The sequence below is a fragment of the Camelus bactrianus genome, chromosome 6 (genome assembly GCF_048773025.1).
Source record: "Camelus bactrianus isolate YW-2024 breed Bactrian camel chromosome 6, ASM4877302v1, whole genome shotgun sequence".
Lineage (NCBI taxonomy): Eukaryota > Metazoa > Chordata > Mammalia > Artiodactyla > Camelidae > Camelus > Camelus bactrianus.
The window spans coordinates 32328093-32341261 of NC_133544.1; the positions used below are offsets into that span (position 1 = coordinate 32328093).

Sequence of the window (13169 nt, forward strand, 5' to 3'; positions counted from 1 at the left end):
AAGATTCAGCTGTTTAAAAAAAAAAGGGCAGGGGGCAGCACAATGGGGGCTTAAGGGTAGGCAAGGGGTGACCCCCCTCCCCACCCAGATACTTTGGAGCCATTGAGCAAGGCCAATTGGGAGCAGAGGGGTATAGCTCAGTGTAGAGCACATGCTTAGCATGCACAGTGTCCAGGGTTCAATCCCCAGTGTCTCCATTAAAATAAACAAACAAACAAATAAACCTAATTACCTCCCCCCACAAGAAAACAATTTTAAAAAATGAACAATGGGGGATCCATGTGCAAGTGCAGGACAGACAGAGGGACTTGTCAGCTAGCACATCTGTGACTTGAATGAGCTATAGTCAGAGAATGATTTTACAAGACCCCAAAGCCGTGCACCAAGATATGCTTGTATTTCGAAAAATCTGGGGAACTTGTATGTTTGCCTGAAATTCAACTACATGCAGAGCATCATGTTCCTTTACTGATGTTTGGAATAACATCACAGCTCACCTCCTGCTGATAGAAATCTCTGATTGGCAGTTATGTTGTCTGGGGTAAAATTGGATAAACAGATTTTACTCATCACAGCTTGTTGGATAGATTTTTTTTTTTCAACATGTAAGGTCTATCAGGAGAGAATCTAGTGAGAAATCTGGAAGGGACATCTTGTGAGAAGAGTTAAAGAAGAGGGTGTCTCTGTGTCCCCCATCCCCCTCGGCAGGTGGCAGGCATTCCAGACCATGGTGTTAGGCCGGCGGGAGGCAGTGGACTCGGCCCTTCGGGTGCACAACTACTGTGTGGACTGCGAGGAGACCAGCAAGTGGATCATGGACAAGACGAATGTAGTAGAGTCCACAAAGAACCTGGGTCGGGACCTGGCGGGCGTCATTGCCATTCAGCGCAAGTTGTCGGGGCTGGAGCGTGATGTGGCTGCCATCCAGGCCCGCGTGGGTACCCTTGAGCGGGAGTCACAGCGGCTGATGGAGTCACACCCTGAGCTGGAGAAGGACATTGGCCCGCGGCAGGCGTATGTGGAGGAGCTGTGGCAGGGCCTGCAGCAAGCCCTGAAGGGCCAGGAGGCCTCGCTGGGGGAAGCCAGCCAGCTGCAGGCCTTCCTGCAGGATCTAGATAAATTCCAGGCTTGGCTATCCACAGCCCAGAAGGACGTGGCCTCCAAAGACATGCCCGAGTCCCTCCTAGAGGCTGAGCAGCTCCTGCAGCAGCATGGGGCCATCAAGGATGACATTGACAGGCACCAGGAAAGCTACCAGCAGGTCATGGCGTCTGGGGAGAAAGTAATTAGTGGCCAGACGGACCCAGAGTACCAGCTCTTAGGCCAACGGCTGGGTGGCCTGGCTACTGGCTGGGACTCCCTGTGCCGGATGTGGGAAAGCCGCAGCCACACCCTCACCCAGTGCCTCGGCTTCCAGGAGTTCCAGAAAGATGCCAAGCAGGCTGAAACCATCCTCAGCAACCAGGTAGGGAAAGGCATTCAGGGCTTGAAGGCAGGGGATATCTCTCGGGGCAACAGGAATTCCTAAGCTGAAAGTCTGTGTAAGTGCTACAGGACTCGGGGACCAAATTATGCTTTTCTTGGCCTCTCTCTCACCACTATTTCGGGGGACGCTACTTCTCTTTGTTCTTTTCGTGTGCCTTTTCCAGCTCTGTGTCCCAGACTATGTTCTGTTCTTAGGTCAGTTAGAGAAGTGAATTTTCCCCTGGGCAGTTACCCTTCCATGTGGCTTTAGGCACCCTGTTCATCAAGTGCCCTGGGTGAGGGTGGGGAACAAGGCCCAGGGAGCTGCTTCTTTGCCCAACTCCAGGGGGTGCCATTCATGCTGTAACCTGTGTGGCTGCACATGGTGCCTCTGCCTGGCAGGTGCCCCCACCACCTCCTCAGCTTGTCTTCATGCCTTTTCTGGAAACTTGCTTCAACAGGAATACACTCTGGCTCACTTGGAGCCCCCAGACTCCCTAGAAGCTGCAGAGGCCGGGATCCGGAAGTTTGAGGATTTCTTGTTGTCTATGAAGAACAACCAGAATAAGGTCTTGAGCACCATAGACTCTGGAAACAAGCTGGTAGCTGAGGGAAACCTCTACTCAAACAAGATCAAGGAGAAGGTGCAGCTGATTGAGGACAGGTACTCTCAGCCTAGGGCCAGGGGCAGAGCCAGGGGGTGTGGTGGTGCTGCACTCAGCACCTTGTGACTGTGGCTCCTGGCTTCCCTTCCAGGCACAGGAAGAACAGCAAGAGGGCCCAGGAGGCCGGAGTCCTTCTGAGAGACAACCTGGAGCTCCAGAACTTCCTGCAGAACTGCCAGGAGGTGGGGCTGGCTACTTGGTGGGAGATTCCTCCTAGGAGCAGAGCGCCCTAGAGGCGGGAAGTCCTTTCTAGAGTCTGAATTCCATGAGTGGGGAGCTCTGCGCACTTAACAGCTCAAGTCTTTTATCCTCTAGAATCTTTGGTTCCACAGATTTTTTTTTTTCAAATCAGTAAAGATGTCTTTGAATTTGTCAAGTCTAGGGCAGTATCTCAAAGAGTGGCCTGAGGACTATCTGTAGTTGAGTCATCCAGGGCCCTGGTCAGGGTTGGCTTGAAGGGCGTGTGACCTGGGCATTCACAGGGGGCCCCTTGCTTAGAGGGGCCCCACACTTGGCTTTGTGCTCTGCTGTTGCCATCTTGAAATTCTTAATAATTTTGAATGTTTCCATTTTGCACCAGGCCCTGCAAATTATGGAGCTGGTCTTGGCTCTAATTAAATGCAGACTCCAGGGCCCTACTTGGGCCCAGGTGAATCAGAACTTAAGGGATGAGAGAGAGTAGCATTCTCAACAAGCCTCCCAGTTGGAGAACTGTTGAGTTAGAAGGTCCTTGTTCAGCCTAGGGCAAGCTGTACAAGGAAGGTCTTAAGCCTGCACTCCCAGGTCCCTCTGTGTACTTCCGTGTGGAACGGGGCTTTCTCTGACTTCTTTCTTGCCCCCATCCTCATACCCCTTTCCCCTCAACCCAAATGACTTTGCTTTTGTCTACCTCTGCCCTTGGCACAAACCAGGCTTGGTGTGGTGCCAGGACATCTGGGGAACATTGAAGGCTCATCAGAGTTCTCTCCTCATTGTTAATTATAGGATCTGCCCTTGGCTTCTTCCTCAGATAACATTTTCTCCGTGTTTGTTAATGATTTCTCACCCTACTGCCAAAGGGTGGATTTATCCATCCACCCAGTAAGCACTCACTGAGTTCCTGTAATAGACCAGGCCCTGTCCTTGGGCCTAGAAACATGGAGAGAAGCATAGATACACCTGGTGTCACACTAGTGGGGAAGACACACCAGTGCCTGTGTTTCAGCCCTATGACAATGCGGGTTAGGTTGCCTGTGCTGGAATTAGGGATCAGGATTGGAGGGCAGTACTCTACTGTGTTTATATTTCTCTCCTTGGCCTTCTCCTTCTGCAGCCAGAGCTGGGCAGCAGGTCCTTCCCTGAGCCCTGGCCAAAGAGGGGCACTTGGGGGCCATTGGACCTACTCTTTCTGCCCACAGCTCACTCTCTGGATCAATGACAAGCTGCTGACATCTCAGGATGTCTCCTATGATGAAGCGCGAAACCTTCACAACAAATGGCTGAAGCACCAGGCATTCATGGCGGAGCTGGCTTCCCACCAGGGCTGGCTGGAGAACATTGATGCAGTGAGTAAAGCTAGCAGTGGGGGGCTCTGGTGTGCTTCCTGGAACGGGGCTTCACGTGGGGCATGGACACAGTCCAGAAGCTGGCTAGACAGTACAGAACCTGGATGTGAAAAACTTCTCCAAAGAGTAGTTAAACCTGCAGAGCTCCTGGTATATCCAGCCTTCTTCAGCCTGGTCAGAATGCATGCCTCCTTTGGGTCATCTGAGTCTGGGGACCATCCAGGACACTGAGGACACCTGAGTTACAGCTTCAGCGTCCAGTGCCAGGACAGCAGTTATCTCTGCCTTCTGTTATCCTCACCCAGGTCCCAGCACTGTCCTGCCCAGGGGCAGGGGAATATGTGAGATGAGCAGAGTGGACCAGGGACCTGTTGACCCTCACCATTTGGGTGGCAGAACCACCTGTAGATGGGGAACCAGGGTCCCCTCTGTAACCAGCTTGCCCAGGGGCCCAAGTTAAAATGTGGCTGGAGTTAAATCTGGAAATAGAAAGGAAGGTGCTTTGCCTCTCCTTGTTGTGGCTGTCCAGGAGAAGCAGGTGAGGGGCCACACGAGGCTGTGTCCATAGTGGTTAAGGGTGCTGGCTCTGAGTCAGACTGTCTGACTCCTCAACCTTCCTGCACCTCAGTTTCTTCATCTGTGAAATGAGATAATAACAGTACCCACCCGAGGGAGTTGTGAGCACTAAAGCACTTAGAAAAATATTTGGCAATTATTAGGCCCTCAATAACTACTGACTCTTATTAGTGAATAATATTCCTAGGCCCGAGTCACCTCATACTGTAACCTTCCTAGAAAAATACATTTATGTAGGTGAAAACCAGGTAAGACAAATTCAGTAACTAAAAGATATCCCCGAAGATCAGTGCACAGTTTCTTGGAAGACGATTAAGAGGGTGGAACTCACAGGGAAGTTTCTTGCTGGTTGTACCTGGATGGGTCTTGAATCTTTTTCTTTAATTAAACATTTTTTTTTACTACTAACTGGTTCTTGTCTGCAGCTCCCCATACTGCAATCTCCCTGAGTCATTTGCCCCAAACTCACTCTCCCTGGCCCACCTTCTACAAATATATATCTCTGGGGGTGCACAGTCTTTCAGCTGAGCCTCACCTGAGTTCTGTGCAGATCCTTTGCCTCACTGACCTTCCCTTCATTAGCTCTTTGCAACCACCTGGACCAGGGCTCTCCAAGATCACCTGGCATCAGAGGGTGAGCTCTCCTCCTTTCCACACAGGAAGGAAAGCAGCTGATGGAGGAGAAGCCCCAGTATTTGGCCCTGGTGTCCCAGAGGCTAGAAGCCTTGCACCAGCTCTGGAATGAGCTTCAGGCCACCACACAGGAGACAGCCCAGCGCCTCTCAGCCGCCAGGAGCTCCGAGCTGCGCCTGCAGACCCACGCCGACCTCAACAAGTGGATCAGGGCCATGGAGGACCAGCTGCGGTCAGACGACCTGGGCAGGGATCTGACCAGCGTCAACAGGATGCTAGCTAAGCTGAAGGCATGCAAGTGGGTTGTAGACTGGGGCTGTTGGCGTGGAGGGGGTCTTGGGAGCAAATCTGCAACCTGAAAGTGAGTACTTGTCCTGTCCTCTTAGCTGGGCTGGTTTTAATCAGGCCTCCTGGTTCATAGCCCATCCCCTACCCCTTTGCAGCAGATAAGACAGGCAGGGATCCAGATGGAGTAATAAAAGCGTGCACGAGAAGTACAGGGCAGAAACTCAGAGGAGCGAAAGATGAGGTGCGGGTCAGTCCAAGGAGACTTCTTGGGGGAGGCTGAGGTCAAACCAAGCCTTTGAGGATGAGTGGGAGAGAGGATGATAAAGAGGACAAGGGGCTGCCCAGGTGCCAAGGCTGGTGCCAACACTATCCCCTTGTGGCCCAGCGCGTGGAGGACCAAGTGAACGTGCGGAAGGAGGAGCTGAGGGAGCTGTTTGCCCAGATGCCCTCGCTGGAAGAGGAGGTGGAAGGGGAAGACTTGAGCATTGAGAAGCGGTTCCTGGACCTTCTGGAGCCCTTGGGGAGGAGGAAGAAGCAGCTGGAATCATCCAGAGCCAAGCTGCAGCTCAGCCGGGACTTAGAGGATGAGACGGTGAGTGGGCCGCAGCTGTCCTCCCCTGACCCCCAGCAGCTGACCCGGCAGCTGCCATCAGGGTAGCTGGCCACTGCCCACGGCAGTTCTTGGCAGCTGATGTCTGGTCATCTCACCCCCTTGTCTCGTAGGCTCTTAGTGATGATTACATTAAGTATAAAAGTAAGCCAGTGCCTTCTGAGGTAGCTCACTCACAGACTTTGGGGCCAGACAGAGTTGGGCTCAAGATCCGGCTATGTTTCCCTCCCCCAAGGGACCAGGAGCAAGTTATTTGGAATCTCGATTCAAAATATCAAAATGCCCCCATTTGACAAAACCCTGGTGGGGTGTTGGGAAGAACCAGGGAGACACAGGAGGCAGAGCTCTGTCTGACCCACAGTGACTGTCATCAACTACCCTCTGCCTTCTGGTCTCTGCAGCTGTGGGTGGAGGAGAGGCTGCCTCTGGCCCAGTTGGCCGACTATGGCACTAACCTGCAAACTGTGCAGCTGTTCATGAAGAAGAACCAGGTGAGTCCTGTTTCCCCTCGTCAGTCCCACCCACCCCAACCCCGCCCCAGGGAGAAGGGCCCAGCCCTGACCTGCAGAAGGGCCCTGACAGCAGATTACAGATTGCTGTTCTCAGTGATAGCTATGGGGCCCCTGGTCTGTATCTGTATTCCCAAAGCAGAAGGAGCAGCTTTGGTGATGGCAGAGAGAACGTGGGGAGGACCATAGGGGTTGGGGCGGGGAGGGAATGAGGGGTTGGGGGCCATTTGGACCCATCAGGACAGAGATGAGTCCAAGACTCAGAGGCCTGGGCCTGGGGCTTAAAGTGCTTTACAGCTTCTGTATTCTGTGGCCTCCCTGAGAGTAGGCTCATAGCTCCTGGTGTCTCTCTCATCACCGCCTTGACCCTCTTCCAGGGCAAAGGTTGGCCTAATGGGTCTCCTCAGGGTAAGTAGCTCCCTGTCTTCTGGACACATGAGGATACTTGTGGGGCTCAAGCTCCATGAGGAAGCCACTAAACTTGGACTCTGAGCCATTGGAACAAACATCCATTGGCTGTTCTGCTTTCTTAGACTTGATTGCGAACTTCCGTGGCCCTGGTCAGAATCCTGGAAGCGAGTGGATGTACTTCCTCTGTATCCGGTTGCAGGGGAAGCCTGCATCCCTCGGGAAGGCCAGTTGCATGGGGTCATGGTCTGGCCTCCATGTCTGGCCAGGGGCTGGCCACATCTCTGCTCTTGGGCAGGGAGTCCCTCCTGCCTGGTCTGCTCTCTGACTCTGAAAGTGGGGGCAGCCACAGCCACAAGCACAGAGAGTCTGAGAACTTACCCCAGAGAAGAGCAGCATGTCTCAGAGTGCCAGTTGGTACTGCAGCTCCTTGGGGAAGGAAGGTCACATCAGACAGTACTTTCTTCTCCCAAAATATCAGCCAACATCTGCTCACAGAACCCAGCAACTGTGCAAGGGCTGGAGTGAATTCTATTCAAAGAGGTTTCTTCAAAGTGCCCTTGAGCTCTGTGCTTCCAGTTGGCATGGTCAAGTCACCAAGGCTCCAGCGGCAGCACATGGGGACCAGAGCGCGAAGGTGGTACAGGCAGGGATTCAGCTAAAGGGGGAGGCCGGTGGGAGACGGTATCCTCTGGGCCTCGGTTTCCTCAACTGCAAATGAGCCATCTCTAATCCTTCCAACACTGAAGACTTTAGCCTCAGTGAGGGTTATTGCCAAATGACTTTCAACTCCCCTGGCTGAGGGCTGCTATTTCAGGAGAAGGGCAAGACAAATATGGATGGGGTTCCCCTTAACGAGAAAGCAGACATAATCTCTTAGGAGGGTGTGGCTGCTGCAGTAAAGGCTATTTTAGGCTAGCCGCACTAGAGCTGAAATCCCACTTTATCATTTCTTCTATTGCAGTGGTCAGTGTGCATCAGAGTCAGCCAGAGGGCTTGTTAAAACGCAGTTGATCAGACTCCACCCCCCGATCTACCACATGAGACCTGAGGGCATAGCCTGCTAATTTGCATTTCTGTCAAGATCCTAGGTGATGCTGATGCTGCTGGCCTGGAACCCCACATTGAGAACCACTGCTCTAGTGGCTGTCATTGCGACTAGGATAGAACCTACAAGGTGCCACATGAAGGGTTCTCAGCTCTGGCTGCACCTTAGAATCACCTGGGGGGACCTCTAGACATACCATTGCCTAGATCCCACCTCAGGTCAATTAATTAGGATCTCTGGGGATGGGGCCCTGGCTACGTCTGTTTTCCCAGATGATTCAATGTGCAGCCAGGGTTAAGAACCACTTTCCTGCATGATCTGGCCCCTCCCCCCCGACCTTGAATCTCCTCATATCACTTTCGCCCTCCTTCACTGTATTCTAGCTCTTCTGGCCCTCCTTGTGGCCTTTGGACAGTCCAGGCTTGCTTCCACCTCAGGGACTCGGCACCTATTCATCCCTCCTGCCAGCAGCATCCATCCCCCAGATCTTTGTGAGGTTGTCTCCTTCCATCCTTCATGTCTCACTCAGATGTCATCTGCTCAGAAAGCCCTTCCTGATTCCCCCAGCTAATGTGGCCACCACCACACCTCGGGAGACCATCCTCATCTTTTTGGTGTCTGTTCCTCATCGTACCTGTTACCTACATCCATTCATTTATTTATATGCTTACCATCTGTTTCGTCTCCTAGAGTGTAAGCTCTATGAGGGCAGGGATTTTGCTTATCTTGTTCCCATATTGTTCTAGAACCTAGAACAGGGCCTGGTACATCAGAAATAAAAACTGTGTGTTGAATGAATGAAGTTAGAGAAGAAGACATCATAAGCACACACACTGCACAGGAGTCTAGAAAGAATTGCTCAAAAGGAGAAAAAGAGAGACCTTTTTAGGATACCTCAAGAGGTCATAAGATCTCAGGGAAAGGAAAGAGGCAAGTGGCACTGACACCTGGGGTTGTCTGAATACAATTGCAGAGACCACGGGAAATTGTCAGACTTAAGATTCTGAGCATAAAGTATAAAACTACATTTCAGCAAGTTAGGTATCTTATGGGTAATGCTAGTTCTATGTATGTAAATGGTGACAGTCACAGTGCTGCCTGTGTGTGCTGCTCTTGTCCCCGCCCTCCAGACCATTTTAAAGGCCATGGGAAATTGTAGAAAAGGAGATGGGGTGTTAGGAGCCAGCAGCCCACATGTAAGAAGCAGTCAGATTAGGGCTTCTGAGACCCAGAAAGCAAGTGATGTGTCACAGCCCCCTGAAGAAAAAGGTGACCCAGTCACCAGGGTGGGAGGAACATGCCATTTGGGTGACCGAAGGCTCAAGCAGGAAACAATACAAAGCTTGTGAAAGATTTGAGAAATAGAAACGGGGAACCAAAACAAAGTCTTGAACTCTGAACAAAGGGCAGCTGTCGACTTTTGATTTACATGGAGTAAAAGGTGCTAAAGTCAAATCTCAAGAGGCCATGTAAGAATCATTTTCCTCTCCTCCACCACGTAAAACTAAGAAACCAAGCTCTGCTGAAGCAGGAAGAGTAGAGGCCGGTTAAGAGCACAGGCTTTAGGACAGGAGAGCCGTGCACTCTGCCTGCCGCTCACTGCCCACAGGTACTTGACTGCCCTGTGTCAGTGTCCGAGCGCCTGTCTCAGGAGATTACAGGAGGGTAAGAGGAGAATGAGGTGGCGGGCCTTGCACGGTGCCTGGAACATGGTTACAGGCAGTTTTGATGGCCACACCTGCTCTGCTCAAGCTTCCCCGAGTGGTTCAGGGTGAGAGATGCCAGGGTGCGGCCCTGGGCTGCCCACTGCAGGCCTGCTGTGCCTGGTGCGACGGCCAGCTTCCGAGCCCTTCCCCTCTGGCCGCAGACGCTGCAGAATGAGATCCTGGGCCATGCACCGCGGGTGGAGGATGTGCTGCGGAGAGGGCAGCAGCTGGTGGAGGCGGCCGAGATCGACTGCCGGGACATCGAGGAGCGCCTGGGGCACCTGCAGGGCTCGTGGGGCACGCTGCAGGAGGCGGCGGCCGGGCGGCTGCAGCGCCTGCGGGAGGCCAGCGAGGCGCAGCAGTACTACCTGGACGCGGAGGAGGCCGAGGCCTGGATCAGCGAGCAGGAGCTCTATGTCATCTCCAAAGAGACCTCCGAGGTTGGCTCGGGCAGGGGGTACGAGGCTGGGTGCCAAGATCAACTGAGAGGGCAGCCGGTGGGGGGAAGCTGTGAGGCCAGGTGTGTGAGGAGTGAGGGCTTGGGGCAGGTATATGAGGATTCTGTGCAGATGAACTGCTGTGGGAGGGGATGAGAGGTTAGGTGGAGGGGTCTCTAAAAGCTGGGATGATTCTGGAAGTTTTCATGAGGACAGAGGTTGGGCCTGAGTCTGAAAGGATGGATGTCAGATAAGAATGAGGGTGTTGAGAGGAAGGTAGGGTGTGGGCGTTGCTGGGAAACGGGAGTAGCAGGAAGGGACGTGCACATTTCCCCGATGGGTGTTCCACGAGGCTGGCTCTCCCCCGTCTTGGGCACCTCCAGGAGCTGGGCTGTCCCCTGGGCCAGGTGAGCTCACACCCTGACAGTCTGCTGCCTCCTAGGATGAAGAGGGTGCTATCGTGATGCTGAAGCGGCACTTGCGGCAGCAGCGCGCGGTGGAGGAGTACGGGAGGAACATCAAGCAGCTGGCCGGCCGGGCCCAGGGCCTGCTGTCTGCCGGCCACCCTGAGGGGTGCGTGTGCTGCCTAGGGTGACTGGACCAGATCATGAGCACCAGGCCAGGGGCCCCACCAACTAGAATCCCTTCAGGTCCAAGTGGGAAAACAGGAGCAGTTTTCCCAAAACCATGGGTTTGAGAAAACTGCTTTCTGGACTGCTGACTGGCCCAATTTCTTTTTCTGTCATGGTTTTGTGTGAGTAACTTCAAACAGGGCTGACCGAGGCCTGATTTGCAAAAAGATCAGGAAGTGGAATAGCAAAACTATCCTCTTGGTGAACAGGGAATTCCAATCTTTTGAGGAGTTAGTCTTCAGTTTCTCTTAGCATAGTCTAATTTTGCTTTTCTTTCTGTGGTCTAGAAGGTACCTCAGGATCTCACACTGTCTGAGCAAAATCATTACATAGGAGCAAAGGTAGAGAACCTGTACTCATCTAAACTGTTCAGTTATGTGGGTTCTGCATAAATGCAAGCCCATTGGACCAGACACTGCAGGCTGCCCCCAGTCCTCAGTTGCCTTTAGGGCGTCCACAGCAGTCACCCCAGCATCTCCCAAGGAGCCTGAAGGAATGAGCCTCTGGTACTGCACATCCCTTCCTGAAGAGCTAGGCAGGGCCTGCTGCTGGTGGAGCCTGGCTCGGACAGCCCGCCTTCCTCCTTCGAAGAATAATGGAGAAGTTCTCCATTTTCACTTGTCTCTCTGAGCTTCCCAGAGTGAGAGGCAGGAGCAGAAGGCACCCCCTCCAGGAGAACACATTTTGTCATCCCCTGAAGCATCACAGTCTAAGAGATGGTTCCTTTTCTCTTCAACTCTTCCCCACAAAAAGTCACTACCATTTCTCCAAAGCTGCACTTCGCCACCCGTCCCTGCCAAGTGGCTGGGGGGGAGGAGGTTGGCTCCTCCAAGCTGGCCTCCCTGGGTTCTCTGTTACTGGCTCTGAGGGCTTTCTTGCTTTGAATTCCAGGGAACAGATCATCAGACTTCAGGGGCGAGTGGACAAGCAGTATGCAGGGCTGAAGGACATGGCAGAGGAGCGCAAGCGGGAGCTGGAGAACCAGTACCACCTCTTCCAGCTGAGGAGGGAGACAGATGACCTGGAGCAGTGGATCGCGGAGAAGGAGCGGGTGGCCTCTTCCCCAGAAATGGGGCAAGACTTTGACCACGTGACTGTGAGTACCCATGGCCACTGCTTGTTTGTCTTCCTCTAATGCAGCAGAGCCGTCATTACACGCGCGCACGCAGACACACACACACACCCCTGCCAGACACAAAGTGCCACAGAGATGTGGGCATCCCCAGTGTGAGCTCAGGCACCCTGGGGAAGGTGTGAGAGCCTGACAAGTGCCGCCTGGGTGAGTCGGCAGCTAGTGTGATGACACCACCACACCCCTGAGCCTCGATAACCAATTACCAGGTTTCTGTCTATCCCCATCCAGCTGCTCCGGGACAAGTTCCGGGACTTTGCTCGGGAGACTGGGGCGATTGGGCAGGAGCGGGTGGACAACGTGAATGCCATCATCGAGCGGCTCATCGATGCAGGCCACGCAGAGGCGGCCACCATCGCCGAGTGGAAGGACGGGCTGAACGAGATGTGGGCAGACCTGCTGGAGCTCATCGACACACGCATGCAGCTGCTGGCCGCCTCCTACGACCTGCACCGCTACTTCTACACTGGCGCCGAGATCCTGGGCCTCATCGAGGAAAAGCACCGCGAGCTGCCCGAGGATGTGGGGCTGGATGCCAGCACCGCCGAGTCCTTCCACCGCGTGCACACGGCCTTTGAGCGGGAGCTCCACCTGCTGGGCGTACAGGTGCCTTCTGTCCCTCCCTGGCTCTCCCTCCACATCTTCCCCCTGACCAGCTTCCTGGGGGCCCCTCCTGGCTTCTAGAGGGGAAACCTCTGAACAGGCACCTCCTTAGAGAGGCAACAGCTCAGGGCAGGAAGGCAAGGAGCAGAGGCTTTCAGACATTCTTTAGCTTCAGAACCAGTTCTTTGAATCTTTCCCAAAATCCAGTGCAAAAATACCTTAAAATGCAATTTCCTTGGTTATCAGAGCATTACAATATAATAAGCAAATACACATGGAGTGCTTTTCTAGCACCAGGTATTGTTCTAAACAATATATGTGGTCACTGAATCCTCAGCCACCCTCTGAGGAAGGGAATAATATGGTTTGCTTTTTGTAGATGAGGAAAGTAAGGCATGGAAGGGTAATTAAGTTGCCCAAGAACTTGCAGTTAGGCAGTGGTGCAGGATTCAGATCCTGACAGTCTGGCTGTAGATTCCACCAGGCTGTTTAGCCTTTGTATGTGGGAGCTGGAGGAGGCCCCAAGAACTGCCTAGTCTCCCTTTTCCCATCATGGGGTGCCCCCTGAGACACCCCCACAGGCCCCATAGGGTTCTGCAGAGTTTAGTGTGATAGAAAGAGTAAGGGCGAGGGGCTCAGCTGCTAGGGTCTCACCGGGCTTCCAGTGGAGCAGGGAGAGATGGGCAGGGCTGTGCGTCCTGCACTGACCCAGCAGGGTTTAGGAAAAGAACACCAAAGTAGACTGCGCCCCTGGTTCACCGAGGAGGGGACCGCCTAGGGATTTGTCCTCCAGCTGAAGGTGCCTTGGGGGTGCCAGAGCCCCTGAGACAGGTGCAGACCCAGCAAGGTCTCAGGAATGAGGCTTTGCTGCCCTGCAGCCGGCCTCAAACAGGAGGCAGCAGCATGCAGAGTGG

The 13169-nt window shown here is 53.5% G+C and overlaps 1 protein-coding gene across 3 annotated transcripts in view; it reads left to right on the plus strand.

Annotated features, from left to right (window-relative positions):
* The window catches only part of SPTB (spectrin beta, erythrocytic), a 114421-nt gene that overhangs the window by 81178 nt on the left and 20074 nt on the right, over positions 1 to 13169 (plus strand). For all 3 annotated transcript variants that reach the window (XR_012507492.1, XM_074365380.1, XM_074365381.1), the window contains exons 16-26: positions 709 to 1465; positions 1926 to 2128; positions 2221 to 2311; positions 3527 to 3673; positions 4909 to 5172; positions 5556 to 5762; positions 6182 to 6271; positions 9613 to 9891; positions 10331 to 10461; positions 11412 to 11616; positions 11884 to 12258. Coding sequence is in view for 2 of the 3 variants with exons in the window: in XM_074365380.1 (XP_074221481.1) it covers positions 709 to 1465; positions 1926 to 2128; positions 2221 to 2311; positions 3527 to 3673; positions 4909 to 5172; positions 5556 to 5762; positions 6182 to 6271; positions 9613 to 9891; positions 10331 to 10461; positions 11412 to 11616; positions 11884 to 12258 (2749 nt within the window). In the remaining variant the exon portion in view is untranslated. The remainder of the gene's footprint in view (positions 1 to 708; positions 1466 to 1925; positions 2129 to 2220; positions 2312 to 3526; positions 3674 to 4908; positions 5173 to 5555; positions 5763 to 6181; positions 6272 to 9612; positions 9892 to 10330; positions 10462 to 11411; positions 11617 to 11883; positions 12259 to 13169) is intronic.